The sequence below is a fragment of the Etheostoma spectabile genome, chromosome 1, assembly GCF_008692095.1.
Source record: "Etheostoma spectabile isolate EspeVRDwgs_2016 chromosome 1, UIUC_Espe_1.0, whole genome shotgun sequence".
NCBI lineage: Eukaryota > Metazoa > Chordata > Actinopteri > Perciformes > Percidae > Etheostoma > Etheostoma spectabile.
Genome location: NC_045733.1, coordinates 31323748 through 31343768, shown reverse-complemented (window position 1 = coordinate 31343768; position 20021 = coordinate 31323748). Strand labels below are relative to the sequence as shown.

The 20021-nt window shown below is 40.0% G+C and overlaps 1 protein-coding gene across 1 annotated transcript in view; it reads right to left on the bottom strand.

Annotated features, from left to right (window-relative positions):
- Positions 1–17208, bottom strand: part of LOC116692389 (troponin T, fast skeletal muscle isoforms) — a 43924-nt gene extending 26716 nt beyond the window's left edge. The window contains exons 1-10 of the mRNA XM_032520649.1: positions 17107–17208; positions 16891–16967; positions 11153–11192; positions 10975–10988; positions 10044–10052; positions 7973–8110; positions 2576–2593; positions 2346–2366; positions 1669–1687; positions 1245–1290 (exon numbers count right to left, since the gene is read on the bottom strand). Coding sequence (XP_032376540.1) covers positions 1245–1290; positions 1669–1687; positions 2346–2366; positions 2576–2593; positions 7973–8110; positions 10044–10052; positions 10975–10988; positions 11153–11172 — 285 coding nt within the window. The 5' untranslated portion in view covers positions 11173–11192; positions 16891–16967; positions 17107–17208. The remainder of the gene's footprint in view (positions 1–1244; positions 1291–1668; positions 1688–2345; positions 2367–2575; positions 2594–7972; positions 8111–10043; positions 10053–10974; positions 10989–11152; positions 11193–16890; positions 16968–17106) is intronic.
- Between the last annotated feature and the right edge of the window lie 2813 nt (positions 17209–20021).

Here is a 20021-nt window from a genome sequence, read left to right as displayed (position 1 = left end):
AGACAGAGACCTTCTGTAGAAAAGACAGAGACTTTATGCCAGTATCTTGCAGCGAGCACGCAGGGTATTTCTCTCTTCTGCTTCTCTCTTCTTTCCCTCCCTTTGTTTTATACATTGGGTAAAACTACTACTATTAAAGTTAAATAAAAGAAAAGCTAAGCTAAATACGCACTAGAAAAATAAACAGTGACCAACAATCAGACATTACAATACATACATACATTCCTACATTGAATTTGTTATTATTTAGCTAAAGACTTCTATTTCTTTCTATGTACCTGACACAACCATTGAGCTTTATGCAAATGAGCGTATGATGTCATCGGGCTACTTTTAAGGGCCTTTTGGAGCTGGTGCTAGCTGCTTCCATTGGAAAAGAGTTGGCAACACTGGGTCCGTGCGGAGATTTGTTGAGTTAGCTTACGCTGAAGGAATAGCTTCCTCATTTTGCTGTATATTCGTTCCTATTTCTCTGTCCGGGGTACAGGTTAAGTCCCACACGGCCAGAGAAGTTCTCCGTGTCGTCATTCACACGCAAGTTACACGACCTGGAAGTGTCGGTTAGACAGACCGGCTACGCAAGTACAGACGAATGCACAAAACGACACGCTGAAGAGTTTCTTTACTGAAATACACTTGGTAACAGGCTGCGTTTACACTGAAGCTTTCATCAAGAGCCCTTTACAAGGAGGCTTCAACGTGTGGACAGGAGGAGCCGGGGATCGAACCCCCAACCCTGGGAATAGTGGACAGCAATCATGGCCATATCTAGCTGCCATTGCATTTCATTTAATTCATTTATTTCTTTAAGGAAAATGCACATTAATCAACATTCCTGTAAATGGGCCCGACATGTCGGACATAGATATTATAATTACGTGAAGAGCACACTTCCCATGTTGCACTATTTTATAGATATTTTACACTGATGTTTTCATACCTTGCTTTTATGATCTTACTGTAGCACTTTGAGATTTGTTTAAATGTAAAGTGCATTACAGATAAAAATGTATTCTTATTATTATGTGTTTTTTACCCATCGGTTCGTTCTGACCTTCTCCCCACACGCAGACTTAGAGAAGTGTTTGTGATACAAAAACAGATTTAATCCAGAAGAAAATACGTTTCATTGTACGGAACATCATTTTCCATACAAGGACTGGATATGGAGAACTAAGAACTCCACATTCATGTGATCATCTCTCACGTGATAAATATCAATCAACATAAACAAGTCGACTTACGTCAAAGTCCACTTTCTCGCCATCGGGGATCTTTGGAGCAGGAGCTCTGTTAAACAAGAAATATTACAAAATAAATCACGTGAAGCTGACAGCAATGTAAAACACATGACAGGTCAGAAGAAAGACAACTCATCTTTAAATGTATATATGTATTCACATGTACAAATGACATAAATATGAGTGTGTGTGTGTGTGTATATGTGGTATTATTAAGTATATATGTGTATGTGTATAGTGCATGTATACATATTTCAATTGACACATGTTTGTGGTCCCACCTGCTGTCCTGATTTGGTAAATAATGTCAATTATTGTTTGTTTTTTTTAAATTTATTTTCTATTTATGTGCCCAAGCCACTGACCTACAGTACATTTCATTACATATGTGCTACATTCAATACAACGACATATGAGATGGACTCACTTGAACTTTGGCTTCTCCTCTGTTTTTTTGTTGTTTTTTTCCCAGCGATTAAAACAGCAACAGAAAGAGAGAAAGAGCGAGAGATCAAACTGTTAGAAACCCGAATATGGAGGGAGAGAAAGACTAAAAGGCTGCTGGTTAATCAGGGGGACGATCCGGGCTGCAAGTGGTTTCACACCTCCACTAGAACAAGAACAAGTCATTTGAGTACGTCTAAATTAAGAAAACCCCTTTTCTTCCTCGGTGGCCCGGTTCCTGTGTGTTAGCCTCTGATTTAAGTGCTGTAAGTACACAGTGTTACCTGTACCTCTACTTACTATGTGTTAGCTTTGTGTGCATTAGTGTGTAAATCAAACCAATGTCATCTGGGACATTTACGTGTGCCAAAAAAAAAAAAATCACCACATAAACTATTTAAGAGTTTAATTGTCTAAACAGACGTCATTACTTTTCACAACAGGGAGTTTTACTTTTGTAATTACTGTTAATTGATGTGCAGGTACAACAACAACAACAACACTTAACGGAAACAAATAACCAAGTTTGTGATTAGCTTTTTTTTTTAATTTTTTTTGTTTTTGTTTTTTAATGGGACCCTCAAATAAAAGACAACGGACAACATGGGGGATGAAAAACGCAGGCAAAGCAACAGCGACTCAGCCGGAAATACAAACTACCATCTTGATCATCCTCGTCCCCTGGCAGGACACATTCATGCAAAAAAGAGAAGAAGCAGAGATGAGCAGTGGGGCCCCGTAACCGTGACTCAGCATTTCTGAATCCTTTCGCCCTTGTTTCTCCATGTCACTGCCTTTCGTTTAAGAAAGACCAGTGAGACAAAACGGCACATTACTCATGTGTGGAGGGTGTGAAAGAGTCTCGGGCAGAAGAATGCAAATCCACATACCTTCCTCTTCATAGGCGTCTGCATGCAGCAAGCGTCCAAAGCAAGAGCAGAACAGAAATCATTAGTGGTCGGACTGGTCAGCCTGCTCCTGCCCTCTGTACGATGCACAGCTCATGAAGCACATTTACCAAATTGGGGTGTCAATATTCATAATGTACAGGCAGTGGCAGCCACTGCAGAAGACCCATGTCACGTTATGTCAAGCGTTAACACATCTCCTTCCTTCTGACTGCAGTATAAGGACGGTATACATTAAGGGTATTTCTTCAACCCTTGTGTTGTCCTCAAAGTGTTTTATGTCTGAAATATGGATTTCTTTCAACCACATTGCCCAAAAACAACATGGATGATTCCATACGTTCTTCAGGTAAAATTAATGATTACTTTCATTAAATTGTTTGGGTGTTTTATTTAATCTTATAGCATTTGAATTCTTTTTTTTGTTTAATGGTTTCAAAACAGTATCCGGACTAAACGTTGACATCTACCCATCTGAGATCCACTCAACGTCCTCTGATCTTAACTACCAGTCAAAATAATTCATAATTTCTGCCTTTTTATCTAAAAACGTACGCATAATTTGATAAAAATGAGGTTTGTTGACCATGAATTCCAAGAATAAGTGTAAAACCTGTTATTACACCAGCTTAATGAGAAAAAAAAGCGCCAAAAGCTGGAAAAAGCAACAAAAAAAATCGGAAAAGCACAAAACAACGTTCCTTTTCAATTTTGACCTGGAATGACAAGTTCATAGTTAACGGGAAGACAACACGAGGGTTAACTGATTACAGCTCCTCATTGCACCGTGACGGATCATATTTACTATATTACAAAGCCTCTTTTTACTTTCTAAACTTTATGGACTTGCATCACAGACTCAAGAACAGTTTCTTCCCAAAAGCCATAACCACTCTGAACTCACACATGCACTGACCTCACTTACCAGAACACCCCCGACCCCCGCGCCCCCGGCCCCCGGACCCCCGGGCCCCCGGGCCCCCGGGCCCCCGGGCCCCCGAACCCCGGGCCCCCGACCCCCGGCCTTTCTTCTTCCCACCTACTGTGCAATACTGATATATACTACCTAAAAAGACACTGAAATTCTGTGCAATTTCATTACAGTGCAATATTTAATATTGAACCACTTAATCTCATTACTGTGCACTATTTAATACTCAGGACCTTTGATACACTACAATAACTATATTATTTGCATAATGTGTATACAAACCCTTTATCTTTCTTATTATTGTATAATTAATATTGATCATACCTCGATTATGATCAGACAGCGGATTTTATTTTTCTTCCATTTTGGTATTAATAATGCGACTATTCAGTTACAAAGGGCAAAAGGCTAATTAATTGTCCTTTTAACATGTTTTTCATTTACTTATTTTACACAGCAAATGCATACATGAATAAAAAGGAAATACAAATCACAATGTGTATTTTATTTGACGTTTGATTTGGTTTTAATTTCAACCCAACCGTGCTGCCCCTTGTGTCTCTGTTGTGTTTGTGTGTAGTATCTTTTTTTATTTTTATTTTTTTATTTTCCCTAATGTCTGTATTACATTTGTACCCTGTATTTATCAACGGGATTTAAAGAGCTTTATGTGTTTTATTACTTTTTATATTTGCATTGTTGACTGTAATTTTCTTGTTGTTGTTGTATTTTAGGGTCGACAATTTTAAGATCTGTCCAGAGACAACGGATGAAAAACAGCCTTTTGGGCTAATTCTGGTCCATTTACAGCAATGTTAATTAATGTACACTGTCCCTGTCAAATAAATTAATAAAATAAAATAAAATAAATCTTCCACACGAGTGATCAGATTCATTGTTTCTTCCTGCTGTAGAGCAAAACTTGGTTTTTTTTTAAATAGAAAATAAAATATAATATAAAGCATTAGCGTGAAGTGAAGGTTGGGACTTCTGCAGTGACTCCATCTGTGCGAAACAGTTCATAAAAGCATTTAAAGAACAAAACAGTGGTGCTTTCCATGGAAGACTTCAACAGTGAGGATCACCCCAATGGAAATGCTTCAGGGCGGTTTGCTCTTCAACTACGCATGGAAAGACTAATGCTAAACATGTAGCGAAGGGAAGCAAAGAAGAGACTTTTACATGACCGAAATTACCCATCATCCTTTTCTGCAACAGCCTTGAATGTGAGTTTGACTAAATGGCAAAAAACAACAACAAGATAAGCCATAAATATGGACAGGGTGACGGATGAGCCGGGGCAGTTGATTCATGTAAAAGCAGCTTCGTTTCTCCTTCTCCCTTTCAACGTTCACAAGCACATGTTCAAAACACACATCGGACACTGGATGGCTGGAAACACCACAAAAATTGTTTTGTTTTGTTGTCTCAGCTAACACTGATGGTGATGTGACGTAATAACCGGGGACACTTTATGAAGCAAGGAACAAACGCTGGCTGCACTGCAAAACAACAAAAAACAGGGTTTTTTTTCGCGGAGCCCGAAGACGCCAAAAGCACTTCGAGGTTCTTCAGTAGAACAAGTGCAACACACACTGGCCTCGTCATGCCACGCCAACGCGGGAAGCAGATGTGATGAAACAGCTGCTTTTGGACGCTGGCGTATCCCGACGTTGATGCTGCAGGTGTGCATGCTACGCATTGGAAAACTTACTTTGAAATTGTCTCTATGAATCCCAAAATGACCCCAATGCGCAATCAGATATTAAGGAAACATGCTAAGTTGATATACTATATTTTCTGAGAATTTTTTTTGATTCCTGTTATTATTTCATGTACATTGTACGCATGTATATTGTATCCAAGTATTTCATTTATATTTATTTTCTGTGCGGTGTGACTGATTTTGCTGCTGCAACACTGTAATTTCCCATTTTGTTGGGATCTATCGATCTATCGATCGATCTATCAATCTATCAATCTATCCATCTATCCATCTATCCATCTACATCTATCTATCTACTATCTATCCATCTATTATCTATCTATCTTCTATCATTATCTATCCTCCCCATCATCCATCCATCCCTCCATCTCATCCATCCCATCCATCCATCCATCCATCCATCCATCTATCTATCTATCTATCATCCATCATCATCCATCCATCCATCCATCTATCCATCCATCCACCATCCATCCATCCACCATCCATCATCATCTATATCTATCTATCTATTGATCTATCTATCCATCTATCTACCTATCTATCCATCTATATCCATCTATCCATCTATCCATTATCTATCTCTCATCATCTATTATCTATCTATCTATTATCCATCTATCATCATGTATCCATCTATCCATTATCCATTATCTATCCATCTTCCATCTATCCATCTATCATCTATCTGCTATCCATTATCCATCTATCTACTATCTATCTACTATCTTATACTATCTATCTATCTACATCTATCTACCTATCTATCTATCATTAGTACTTCACATGAATGGTATCTAGAGTACACCCAGCCAGTAAAGTGATCCTAATTGGTCCTGGCTAACCATGCTAACCCTGCTAGCGGCTAACGTCACCGGAGGACCAGGCAAGTGGGCAACTGCTGTTTACAACCTGTGTAACGTGTGTTGTTTTAAGCCAAGAGAGGGGGGGGGGCTGTAAATCATAAGAGTGAGTTTGCAGTGTGTTAAGAGGGCGTTGCCGTAATTCCAAACCAATAAAGCGTGTATTTCAAACATGTGGAAAAGGAAGTCAAAGTAGTGTTATGTTTAGCGGTAGTTATCATAATTCTTAGCCGAGGAAGTGTGACTGTCCGGCGTGTGGAGAAGACGGCGAGGTTGTGGGTTTTTTAGAGCTTCCTACTGTAATTATAAGCCGAAAACGTGTGTCCAAAGGACATCTTCACCGTCAATAACAACGACAAAGGCCTCTGAACAGGTGTCTGTATTTTACAAGATGGGGAGCGAGAATGTGTTGTGTGTGTTGCCTCACTAGTGTCCTCTAGCGGCTGAAATATTCTACTTATTTCTACTGGAATAAATGAACAAACTCTTATTTTGCTACTCTTCAGCAGTGGTGCAAGACAATGGAGTTATTAAAATCCAGAGGGTTCATCACGAATGTAAGCATGGAAATATGTGTGTATACAGTCTCCAATAGTATCTCACCTTATTGCATTTCTGTGAGGAATTTTTATTTTTATTTTCATTCTTATGTATGTGTGATATACGTGTTTGTTGTGTTATGGTTGTCTTGTTACTGGATGCCTAAAATTTCCTTTCCGGGATGAATAAAATATCTATCTATCTTTTTTATCTTATTAGGACAATGCACATTTCTGTGAATGCGGCAGTGTTAGCCAATTGGTTATTTTTCAACTGTAGTACTGTAGTCAGAAGTGCTAACCACTTAGCCACCGTGCTGCCTATCTATCTATCTATCTATCTATCTATCTATCTATCTATCTATCTATCTATCTATCTAGATAAAGAGATGTCTTGTGTCCAGTGTAATGCAAAATTACCATTGATCAGACTGTGTAATCGGGCCTGTTTTGCAGCCTTGCTTCTGACCTTATTTTTGTAACACCGGGGTTGTAATGTCACTGCTTTGGTATGAGAGGCTGTAGTGGATGCTGGCAGCCAATGTAATCTCTTTGAACCTTTAAGGTGGTTTAAATAGCTGCATTGTCTGTCTATGTTTAGGAAAAAGCACAACCTGGTCAAACCACTCCAATACTTGGAGGAGACGTGCAGCTGCTAGCGTGCTGCAGCTAAATTTAGCCGGGTAACATGTGGGTTTTGTGTTTGTTGTTTTGTTCTTCCACAGCGTTAACACCCTCTGCTCCTCCTGGGGATGCATTCTCACTCTGAAATTCTTGACTTACTCTGCGGATCTATAGCTATTGTCATACTGGGCGCCAAAGACGGTAACTCCAGTGGAAAATGAAGCTGAAATGGAACTAGATGAGTGAACTGCAAAATTATCAAACCTAATGAATTAATTAAATTGAAATAATGGGGGGCATCTGGTGATTCTCACCCCTAAATGAATAGACCCTTCATACCTATTCTGTCTTTTAGGTATGAGAATGCCTTGAGTTGGTGCGAAAGTTAATTCTTTTTACTGTGGAAATTATTACTAATCTATGTGAAGTACCTTTTTTAAACCCATGTATGATCATGTGTTTTCTTAATTTGGACTGTACTGTTGTAATATGTTCTACTAAATACACTGAAGTGAACTGAATACAGGAGGAACGTTGCATGAAGCATGAAACACTGGAACCATGCCTGACTGACTCGGGACTAGTCAGGCGGGATGTGTTGGCAGCGTGTGGATGCTGAGAGGAGGGTCTACCCTACGGAGCGCAGCGCTGAGGACCTTGCAGGAGAACGGGGATCAGACTACCCATGCCACGTACCTTCCTCTTCCCCTCGCTGCACCACCTCCCGTGGCTCTGGCTCTGGTTCTGGTTCTGGTTCAGGCTCTACCTCTGGCTCTGCTTCTAACTGGGCCTCCGCCTCAGGGGCTACTTCTACTTCTACTACCTCCTCCTGGGCTAGGGGCACGCAGCATGCACCAAACCGCCGGGGAGAGGGAGGGCGTCGGAGAGAAGGCCGTTAATGGAGACCACAGACATGACACAAAGTGAGAGATTACTTTAGTTACAGAGAGGACGGATGGGTGAGCGATGGACAGAGTTGCTGGAGAGAGAGAGAGAGAGAACACATGATGATGAAAGAAAGTCAGTTGACCTTTCACAGAGAAGCCATGTTGAACTGTCGAGGCGGACAACGGCCCTGAAGAGCAGCACGTTTTGTGCTGTTGTTGAAAATAATTTCTTAAATTCAGTTTTTTATTCATTCCTCTCATTATCTAGAAATTTGTTCTAATAACGTCATATAAAAAAAACTAAACAAAACACTTATCATTTATAACTAGTAAGCACTTATACTGTATATAACGAGCAAAAAGAAATGTAGAAACTAACGTCGAGAGGAACATTTCCAAAAAGTGAACGGCTTCCGCAACCAAAACCAACTTTGCAGAGGCAAATATAATACTTTTACTCAACAAATAAGTAGTAATGTAGGCCTGAAAGACTAAAAATTAGCCCCTCCTTTACTAGTAGGAACATTAAAGTGATACACTTCTATACATTAATGCATCAATAATCATAATCCAATAACATAATAAGCATTATTCTAAATCGCGCCATTCTACAAATTAAGTATTTTTATTTTCGGTACTTTAAGTATATTTTGATGCTCATACTTTTACATTGTAAATGCATTAGAATTACTTATTTCTTTTTTGCCTAATTGATAGGAAAGCTGCATGAATACAGGAAAGGGGGGGAGAGACGGGGGACTGAGCCTTGGTACATGGGGCGCACGCTCTACCAGCTGAGCTACCAGGGTGTCCCATAAGGGTGATGGTAGCTCAGTCCCCAGGGACTTGGGTTGGGAACCAGATGGTTGCGGGTTCAAGTCCCCGTACGGAGTGTGGATTGGCAGCTGGAGAGATGCCTGGGCACTGCTAGATGCCCTTGAGCAAGGCACTGTACTGCACTCCCCCCAACCGCTCAGGGCGCTGGTCCAGTTGGCAGCCCCCCCCCCCCACACTCTGACATCTCTCCATTTGTGCATGATTAGGTCCTGAGCGTGTATTTCCCACTGGGGATCAATACCTCATTATTAAAAGTGTTTCTGCACTGTGGTAATACTAGTTTTAAAAAAAATCAGAGTGCTTCTTCCATCCCTGGTTACAAGCTAGTGGAACAGCAGCTAGACTCTAGACTAAGCTACAGGTCTTCTAGGTGACTTCTGTCTGAGGTATTGCCAGAGTGATTTCTAATGTCCATTGTGAGTTTTTTCCGCCTCCACTGTTAGAAACATGGCCGCTGTGTGAATGAGGTCAACGACAGCTGCATCGATGTGACATCAACAGATGACTGCGTCAACATGTCACATGCCGAGAAAACAAATGCAGGGAGCGTGGCAGCTCCCTCCCATTTGTTTCTCAACCGTGTGATTCACTCAGTCAGAAAAAGGTCACCCTTAACTTGGTCGAGTTTGACTGACGGCTGTGTGTTAGTTACCTGCCAGAAAAGAAACATCTACGCATCTTTAATGTTTGGACAATGACATATTTTACGAGAGAAAAAAACAAAACATGGTCCCGCTTAAAAAAATGCATTCGAATTTTAATGCAAAACATCCACAAAGCTATTTTAAATGCAACTGAGAGTAGATAAAAAGCCGAACTGAGCTCCTGATCTGTTTATTAAACCAAAGGGAGTTCGTACAGTTCCCCTTTCCTTAGGAAACCTCGCTATGACTCACGTTGACTCTGTGCCGATGTTAGTACATCCTGTTTAAAGAGCAGGTGTCAGCGTCAAACTCTTCAAGTTAAGGGTGAAATCAGGCAGCCGACAGATTAGTGCAGTGGAGAACAGGTTGGGAATATGAATTTGATTCAGTCGTCTTTACCTTCCTCGTCTTCGGTTTTGGAAAAACAAGGCGTTGGTGGGGGGGGGGGGGTGGGTTGTGTGTGTGTGTGGTTGGGGGGGGGGGGGGCAACGAGACAAACAAACATATTGTCATGTCCTTGATATAAATTACAATCTGTTTTTTAAAAGTCCAATTAAATTCCTCTGCAAATATGTGACATACATCTATACATTTCTAAATGATTTCAAAATTTATGTAAACAAATAATTAATATATACAATACCCTTGGGTTGTTTTCATCTTCGGGACCTTCTCGTAACCCTCGGGTCTAATTGACCCGATCTTAAATTTTACTTCATAATCTATCAACAATTTGTCTTTGTCTCAATTTCAAACAGCTGAGATAACATCTATGTTCAGGGAATGCATCAGTCTCTACTAGCACACAATTATAAATGGAAGTGGGGTTAGTTTTTAGTCATAAGGTTATAATTCATGTTAAAAATCCACTATGGAAACAACATAAGTGTCATATCCAGAATGATGTTCTGAATTGAGTCAGAATACATGTTAATCCCAGGAAATAATTGATTTTCAGGTAGAAAAAATGGAACTTGTACCATTTTTCTTCTTGTAAAAATTTGAAATGGGTCAATTTGACCCAAATACCATACAAGGTTAATATATATATATATACATACATATTTATGTATATATTAGCAGTGCATTTGAGGTATATTTCTAACATATTTTGAGAAATAGTATTGTAGCCTCATGATAGAATGATCTAAGTCTGTGTGGACACAAAACCTGTTAAAGTCAGGAAAAATACCTTGAAATACAAATAAGAAATTCTGTTAATTGGATTTAAAGCATTTTATGTTACTAATTTGAATACAGCCATAAGTCATACAGCTTGCTTGTTTGGTTCTTATGAACAATAAAACAAAAATGATTGGTTGTCACTTACCCTCTACATGATCCCTGAAATATTAAAGACAAGACATTCACAAATCAACTTCTCCACAATGAACAGAATGACATCAGACGGCCGTGTGTGTGTGTGTGTGTGTGCGCGTGCGTGCGTGCGTGCGTGCGTGCGTGTGTGCGTGTGTGCGTGTGTGTGTGTGTGTGTGTTATTGACTTACAGTTCCTCGGTGTCGGACATGGTGACAGCAGACTTCACACCTGGGGGAGAAGACAGAGAGCGCGATGAGCTGACAGGAAGAGACTGCGCTGATGTGAAAGGTTAAGAGTTCGAATCCCGCAGAAGCGTCCGTCCCGCTGCAGACATGTCAAACTTCTTTCTCTTTCTTCTTAGTAGACTGGAAATCTTTTCACGAAAGGTGGATCCGAAAACCCAGATCCACATATTTGCCTTCATGTTAGAAAAGTTAGATGAGATGAACGATATCTGCAAAAGAGTCTCTCACTGTTGGCAAGAAAGCAGCGGGCCTCGCGAATTTCAAACTATTCCTTTAACCCTTGTGTTGTCTTCCCATCAAAAAAATTGTTGTAACTTTTTCTCACGTTTTTGTCCCTTTTTTCAACATTTTGACGCTTTTTTCAATGTTATTATTGAAAAAAAACATTTATTTCCTGTGGAAATAATGTTTTTTTTAAAAATGTTTTTCACTTATTTCCTGTGATTAACATGTATTCCTGACTCAATTCAGAAAATGATTCTGGATATGACACTTATGTTGTTTCGATTAGTGGATTTTTAACATGAATTATAACCTTATGACAAAAAATTAACCCCACTTCCATGTTTAATTGTGTGCTAGTAGAGACTGATGCATTCCCTAAACATAGACGTTATCTCAGCTGTTGGAAATTGAGATAAAGACAATAATTGTTGATAGATTATGAAGTAAAATTTAAGTCCCGGGTCAATTAGACCCGAGGGTCAAGGATACCCGTAGCACTGACTCAGTAACTTTAGTTTTACAGTTTTTTTTTTGATTTATGGTCAACAAACCTTATTTCTAGCAATGTCTGAGTTAGAAAAGCAGAAATTAGGAATTATTTAGACTAAAATTAAAGGAAAATATGTTGATGGATAATCAGACTGGAATATGTCAACTTTTACTCAACACTATATTAACACTTCAATTTGTTTTTCAAATGCTATAAAATTGAATAAGACGCCCCAAAATGAATGAAAGTAGAGATTTGTACTTGGCAAAGAGCGTTGGGTGGAATCACTCATGTTATTTTGGGGAATTAAAAACAACCTGGGGGTTAACTCATGATATCATCTGCACATTTCCAGTCACAGTTGTAAAAAAAACAACAACAACTGTAAATTCAATCCGATGAACCACTTCATAAATAACAATGTTGGAGAGTTTTGTGTGTTGCTATGGTTACTGATTGATCTTGAATGTGTTAAAAAAGTCATAGCCCTAATTTTGCAAGATAAGGCTCCATATGCAGTACCTGTAATGAGTTTTTATTGTTGTCATTATTAATGTTACTAATGCTAAATATGTCTTTTTGCTCTGTGGAATTAATCATGTTAATTGGGGGAATTAAAAAGAACATTGATATAGGAAAACGGGTCAATTTGACCCGAGGACAACACAAGGGTTAAATAAAGTAATTCACTAGGACCTCATGGATCGCCAGTCTAATTTTGGGTTGATAAATCTTAACAGAATCGCTTAAACCTCATTGTGTGCAACGCTAAAGTTAAAGAGTTGAAGTTTCAACAGGTTGTGTTCCTCTTACTATTTATGGGTTCATTTTGGACGCGTTTTGATCCCAACCGCACCTTTTGGAAATAACTCTAAACTTGCTTATATATCCTAAGGAAACATACTCCTGAGACTCCAGCACTGGTTGAATGTAACTGTTCCTTTGCTAAAGTACAATACTTGTTTGTTATTGTAATTTCTAATTTAATTCCACCTGCATCTCATAGGGAAATGTTGTACTTTTTAACTCCACTATGTTTATAGGTCTTTCATGAGTTTTAACAATGCAAGTATAAAGTCTAAACTATTGAATGTGTCCCTACTGAAGCATTTTCACACTACTTAAACACCTCGTCCACAACCGTTGACTCAGCTGCTAGGGAGGTGTCACCTTCTTTGCAGGTTTTGTTTTGGTTTTCACACATGATACCTGTTACAAGTCCACCGAAGACCACGCATCATCACCACTTATATCACAAGGATTATTTTTAGCTTGAAGAGCTCATATTCTGCTCTTTTTCAGGTTTCATAATTGTATTCAAAGATTGTACCGGCATAGGTTTACATGGTTTCATTAAAAAAAAAAGAAAAAAAAAAAAGCACCATATTTTTGCTGTACTGCACATTTCTTCTTCAAGGAAGTAAGTAGTAAGGACTACTAGCCAGTCAGAAGCAGAGTATGAGGGCCAGCAGTTAGGTGAGCATTGTAACGTGTGTTACAAAGTGACACACGTTCGTCTCTGAAGGAAAGGCTGGGCATCAATAAAGCTGTTTGGAGTAGATTGTGAACAGTATTTTCCTTGGATGGTGGTAAGTAATACAAATAATTTAGTTTTTCTTAGACAGAAAACTAACAGTTGTACCCTAATTAAAGTCCTAGATTATGCTGTAATTAGTACACATATAAGATATAATAAGCCTTATTTTCTATGTATGACCAAAATTACTTCTAATCTGGATTATCCAGAGATGTCACTGTTAACTCTTTCTTTGCTGCAAGAAAATAAATACTACTGTATCCGATCACAGAGCCAAAAGTAGAGGCAAGATGGGCAGAACCCTTCAGCGAGGTCCTAAACAGACAACCACCAACGGCAGAGGAACCAAAAAACTGCCCTCGATGTGCACTGTACTGCTCTCAAGAAGAGGAAATCATCTCGGCCATCAGGACAACCTGAACGCATGGCTGTTTAAGATACACCCAGCGATCGATCTCTATCTATCAGCCTTCCACACAAGGAGCATCAGAAAAATCCCGCGTATCTTCCGGCCTAAAACCATCTCCAACCGACAGCTACTCGCTCCACCCAATTAAGAAAGCAGAGACACCATGGCCATGAGAGGGCGGTGGAGATGGATTGGACACAGAACTGCCCTCCACTGGACACCGAGGACGCCGATAGAAGAAAAGACCCAAGGAGATCTGCCATTGAAAGGAGGAGAGAGATCTGGAAGCCCTACACTGTAGAACATAACTGTACAAGTCTTGCAAGATTCTTACAGTGTTAAACACATATTCCTATTGTGTTTCATGCTTGTTTTTCTATAAAACAGATTGCGGCTATTTTTAATGTGATAGTTACTGAGTTTGGTATGTGGGTGTGGATCAGTGTATTGCATATGGATGTGTGTGTGCATACATTCTTGTACTGGAATGTCTGTGATGTAATGGGTTTGCATTGTGTGTCTAGTGTGGACCTCAGGAAGACTAGCTGACTGCTACGGCATCAACTAATAGGGATCCTTTTATTAAATGAACCAACTTTTGGGCACCATCCCAAGGTTCACCCTAAACAGACAGAAATGGAAATCCCTTGTTGCTGCCCTACATGCCAGTAGACACACAGGGCAATAAGTATGTAAGTCTTTAGTCAAAAGCAGTTATAATGAAATCTGTTCCCAACTAGGCCTGGTATTACCCATGCTGTGTCCAAAATCCCCCCCTGGCTCAGGTATTCACCACTCCATATATATTACCAGTGCGTCCCTCAGGTTGACGGATGGGGCTTTAGCTTCAGACATACTTAAATATAATGTTTGTTGCTAGCTACAGACGTTTTGTTAGAGTTTTAGCCCTTGGTTATGTATGTTGGCACCAACTGTCTCTGCATCAAGTGGAGTACGCTGCTTTGCTCTATGTCTCTAAAGTGCGTACAATTCAGAATTCAGACACTGACATTAAATGGCTAAGGGTACAATGCACTGTACAGTAAACAGGGAAGGATGTCAGACACAGCCCCAGAGTTTTCAAAAGGTATTTGTGTCCAAATTAAATTCTGTTCGCTTCCATTGTATTGGAGATGAGGCAGAAATCTCAACACTTGAAAATGAACCAACCCTAACACTATTTAACTTTGAGTATACATAGTAAATGTATTTCACAACAGACAATCCACCAAAATGTGCTTGATTTGCGTTGAACTATGACGTCTTCTCTGGATTCAACACCAGCTTTCACAGGTTACAAAGCAATGCCATACTTCAGTCCTATATATGGGACACATGCCTTTTATCTGCTCAAGGTCTTGCTGACTCCAAGTCCAAAGCGGGATGAGGAGCAGCTCTGTTGGAGACCCTGAGGGAGGATTTGTGCTCACTGTACATTCTATATATCATATTTGATATTTTTAAAGTGTCTTTGGATGACTCTTTCACACTTAGCAGTGAGCACAGCTGCAGAGGACTCGGAGGATTAGTTCTGGATCATATTTCTACCCATCAGCTGAGGAACGGCGTCCAAATAGCGCCTTAATCCCTGGGCTCGATCCGGCAGGAGGATCCCCGGCACTCAAACAGCCAATCAGCGTCCGCCTCCAACAAACAAGCTCTTTGATCGACTTACAGCTGACAGCGACCTCACCTCTGTGTGTCCAGTGTTCACTCAGTACATACCGACACTTCAGCACTCTGTATATTTGGTGGATGGTCACTTCACCTGTTCAGTATGAGAACACTGAATGCTCCAAAGTTTTTCTGAGTATTTTCAAAGCTAAAACTCGGCGCTGAAACTTAAAGACGGATGAAACAGGTGAGACCGCATCTTGAGCCAATCAAGAGCAGATTTAGATTGAAATGCCAATACGGGACGGATTTACAGGCCGATGAATCAGTCGGGTGGCGAGGGATGTGTAATTTTGCTTCTGACAGCAAACAGACGCTATGCCTCGTCACCATCTCAAAACCTCACATCTCTAAGATGACGGCCTGGTTTTCAGGTTGACCATGATGGCTACGTGGGGGTTTAAAGTTCAACTTTAAAGTTCAACATGCCGACAAGAGGTTAAAGGAGGAGAATCTCGCAGTTTCTGTAATACATGGTTGTGTAAAATGAAACATTTTAACAAAGAGAAAAAAGATCATTTTGAAGAAGAAGCGGCTCATTTAAAACCAGTTGTGTAAATTGGGAGCAGAATTTACAAAAATAAAGAATATGCAGGAGACAAAGACAAGATATTTAACCAATAAAATGTAATAAATAACAGAAATAAGGTTTTTCTGAGGCATAATGTACGTGTAGTATGGTATTTTAGTAGGTAGTAGGTAGTAGGTATTTTGGTGGTGTGTGTGTCGACTGCCCATCTGTGAGTCTCGCCAAACTAAAAGCACGCCATCCACAGGAATGACATTCATATTGGACAGTTCTGTTGGTTTACATCCAAACCTCAATGTCAGTGTGGCAATAGGCCATTTGAAAGGGAATGTAAGTGTCACCGGACTTAAAATATTAAAGTTAACGCGGCTGTGTGCGGGTAAATCATCAGACAGCAAATTGAAGAGATGGTTAACAAAATGAAAAAAAAAAAAAATACAAGAATCTGTTTATAGCTACACTTCACAGCTTCACAGCTGAACACCCAAACGTCACATAAAGTCAACGAGCAAACTGCTCTGATTTCATTGAACCTTTGGCAGTGTATTATCATACTTTATGCAGCTTTGATTACTCAAATACCCTCATCTATTTCCCTCCAGAGTACTTCAGCTTAACTCCATCATTGCAAATGATGAGCTACGCCCTGAAAAGGGTACATACAATAAAACACATTATTCAATTACATAAAGTGACATTTTTATGAACCTGTTAATCAGTCTGGTCCCAGGAAACTGGACTCCGACTCTCCAGCCAGACTCTTAACCACCCCCCAACATAAACTACACGTTTGACATGCGGCAGAACATGTCTTCACCTATTCCAAACGTCCCTTCTGGGGTTTCAGCCTGGAGCGTGTGAGGACAGATGAGGAACTGAGTCCCTTTTCTCCTGCTGCACACAAAAGCAGCAATAAAAACATAATTTACTGAACTAGATTATGGCCAAAAAAGGAGAAACAAATCAGAAGAAAACATGTGGTTTAGTAGTGAGAAGGGATTTCAGGGCCACTGCCTGTCGGTGTTTGTCTTACCTCAGAGAGGAAGAGAAGCTCCTCGGACGATGAAGATGAAGGTCTGTAAGAAGCTGCAGGCTCCGCTCAGAGAATAAGTCCTTGTGTTCTAGTGATACTTGAGCTCATCCGGCCCTTATTGGCTGTGGATTGAGAGAGTGTGTGTGTGTGTGTGTGTGTTGTGTATATGTTTGGAAAAGATGGGGAGTGAAAGAGGGGGCTGGCATGACCCTGGAGAAGGAGATGGGTGAAATACTGGGGGTGGACGAGGAGGGCTCAGGTTTAGGAAAGGAGCAGCTGAGAAGCTTCTGATGCTAAATTTACAGTGATAGAAGGTTGCAAGGGTGGGGGGGTTACACATCGGCTTGGCATCCAGACAATGGTGGGAAACTCTCTGTTTGTGTGTGTGTGTGTGTGTGTGTGTGTGTGTGTGTGTGTGTGTGTGTGTGTGTGTGTGTGAGAGTCAATCAATCAGCCTGTACAGAGTAACACAATAGTAGAATAATAATAGAACTGGACTGAAAACAGTCAGGATTTCAGTGACAATTTAATACACAGTAATGTGTTTAATTAGACACACACACACACACACACACACACACACACACAGGGATGCACCGATAAGGACAATTTACCGTTACCTTTGCCGTTCTGGCCGATGAACGAAATTTACAGATGCTGATGTGTATAAAAAAAGTTTCCATGATAATCATTTTTGAATCATTTTTTGTATGTACCGAAGGCGTTATTATGAATCCCACATAACTCCTAGGCACGTCCCGCCCTACTAAGTAGCTCAATTGGTTGGGGTTAGGCTATGACCTTGAATGGTTAAGGTTAGAATAGCCGATTGGCCAGGGGATAGGACCTGAACCAATCGGGTTACGTCACCTTGGATGCCTGGTCAATAGTTTGTGAATGCTATTGAAGGGATAATAATATTAGAAATATAATAATAGGAAGATAATTAAGTGTACCGTAGACTTGTGTACACTACATTTGGAAAAGTCTTTATTTCATATGACTTTCTTTATTTACAAAACATTTGCAAAGCCTTAACATCCTAGATCTACTGCACTGTTTTCTCTTACCAAGTTCCAGGGCCACCATGACAAACACAGAGGTGGAAAAGTACTCAAATATTAGTACTCACGTAAAAATACCAATAGTTTGATGAGACAAGAAGGATTTGGGGGTGGGGGTTGGTTTAGGCCACCTACATGTTATTGTAGACCCAGTTTAATATGCAACTTGATTTCAATATATACAGGGGGGTCCCTGCTCCGTTTCTCTTTCAGTTAAGGGGTCTTTGGCCTATAAAACGTTGAACACCCCTGCGTCAGAAGCTCCTTTGAGGGAGCTTTGGAAGAATCTGAGCAGCCATGAGGACGAGTGAGCTAACGCTAATCCTCATCAGCAGGCACAAACATCTGCACTGGGCAGAGGAAGGTGCGTTGACATGAGGATATCAGCAGAATACTAGTGAAATGTGTCAGGTCATAATGGCCACACCTGAATGAATAGGATGAGTTGTCAGTAGTCAGCTGGTAGCCAAGTTATAGTCGTGGCCATGACTGGTGAAGCATGAATGGAGCAGCTGATGATTAAAAGCAAGCCAGACTTCAGATACTGCACACAAGAGAAATTCTATACGATGTAATATTATAATACTATCAGCTACTCTTAGACATCCCTGATAGTGTACAGTCATACTCAGCCCAAACAAGAGCTAAATGTAGAGTGAATATTGCAACTAAACTCATCAAGTGGCCGGAAACACGACCCCTACTGAATGCTAATGTTGCTAAGTGTCTGATGACTAGATATGTACTGTAACAACTTTATAAGCTGGTGGCAGGGTGGTGGTTGGTTCTCTGTCTGCTTGTTTTTTGCTGATTAATACAGCTTTAAAGATACTGTGTACAGTCAGTTAACTTGGTAGAAAGGAGCATAAACAGGTATTTACTGATTATTAGGCAACAACTCCTTAAGATTAATAGTGAGGAATTGTGAAAGCAGAAGAAGCACATCCTGAAGTTGTAGGGGTGCTCTTGAATTTGTTTTGTTTTTCTGAAACTGAACACTGAGTTTGTGATCAAATGCAAATTGCAAAATACACAAAACTATGCAACACAATTACATGTGAGTGGAACAGTGCAACCACTGGCTACTACCTGCCCCCCTGGTGTAGGTAACGGTGCACATGACCTGCCTAAATGCAAATCCGGTAAACTACTCCATTATCATTTCAAAGAATCTATCCTTTAATCCCAGGCCCACTAACTTAACATACCTCATAGTTATAAATTCTACAAGAGGAAGGAACCTTTTACAAGGTAAAGTGACACTCAGCGTAGCCCACAGAACAGGCGTTGCATAGCAACATAAGTTAATAACAGCAGTCGACAGGCGCTGGAAGTGTAGTGAAATCCCAAATACACACTGTGTGGGTGTTAGATGACGGATACGGATAAAAAAGTCTATGGAGAAATGATCCTCCTTCTCACTCAGCTGTATTACTCAGTAAACATTTTCATCATGAGTTCAGACTTAGACTTCTCTTTATTCATCCTTTTGGGATGACTCCCGCAAGGAAATTGAAATTTCCAGCATCCGTTTTTAGAAAGAAGAATACAGTATAGAGAGAAAAAAGAGGAAGACAGTATAAATATAACACTAATAACAGTAATAATAATAATAAATGAAAAACCTTTGGCTATAAAAAAAAGACATTTACCAGAAATTATAAAGTGTCAGTGTCGATTCAAGTGTAAAAGTGTCCAGGTGTTTATGTGAGTCCAGGTGTTTATGTGAGTCCAGGTGTTTATGTGAGTCCAGGTGTTTATTGCCTCAATCACTAGTTAAGTCCCCTTCAAAACAGCACAATGTTCATTTAGTAAATTACCATAAAGTAGAGGATGCTTGATCAATCACAA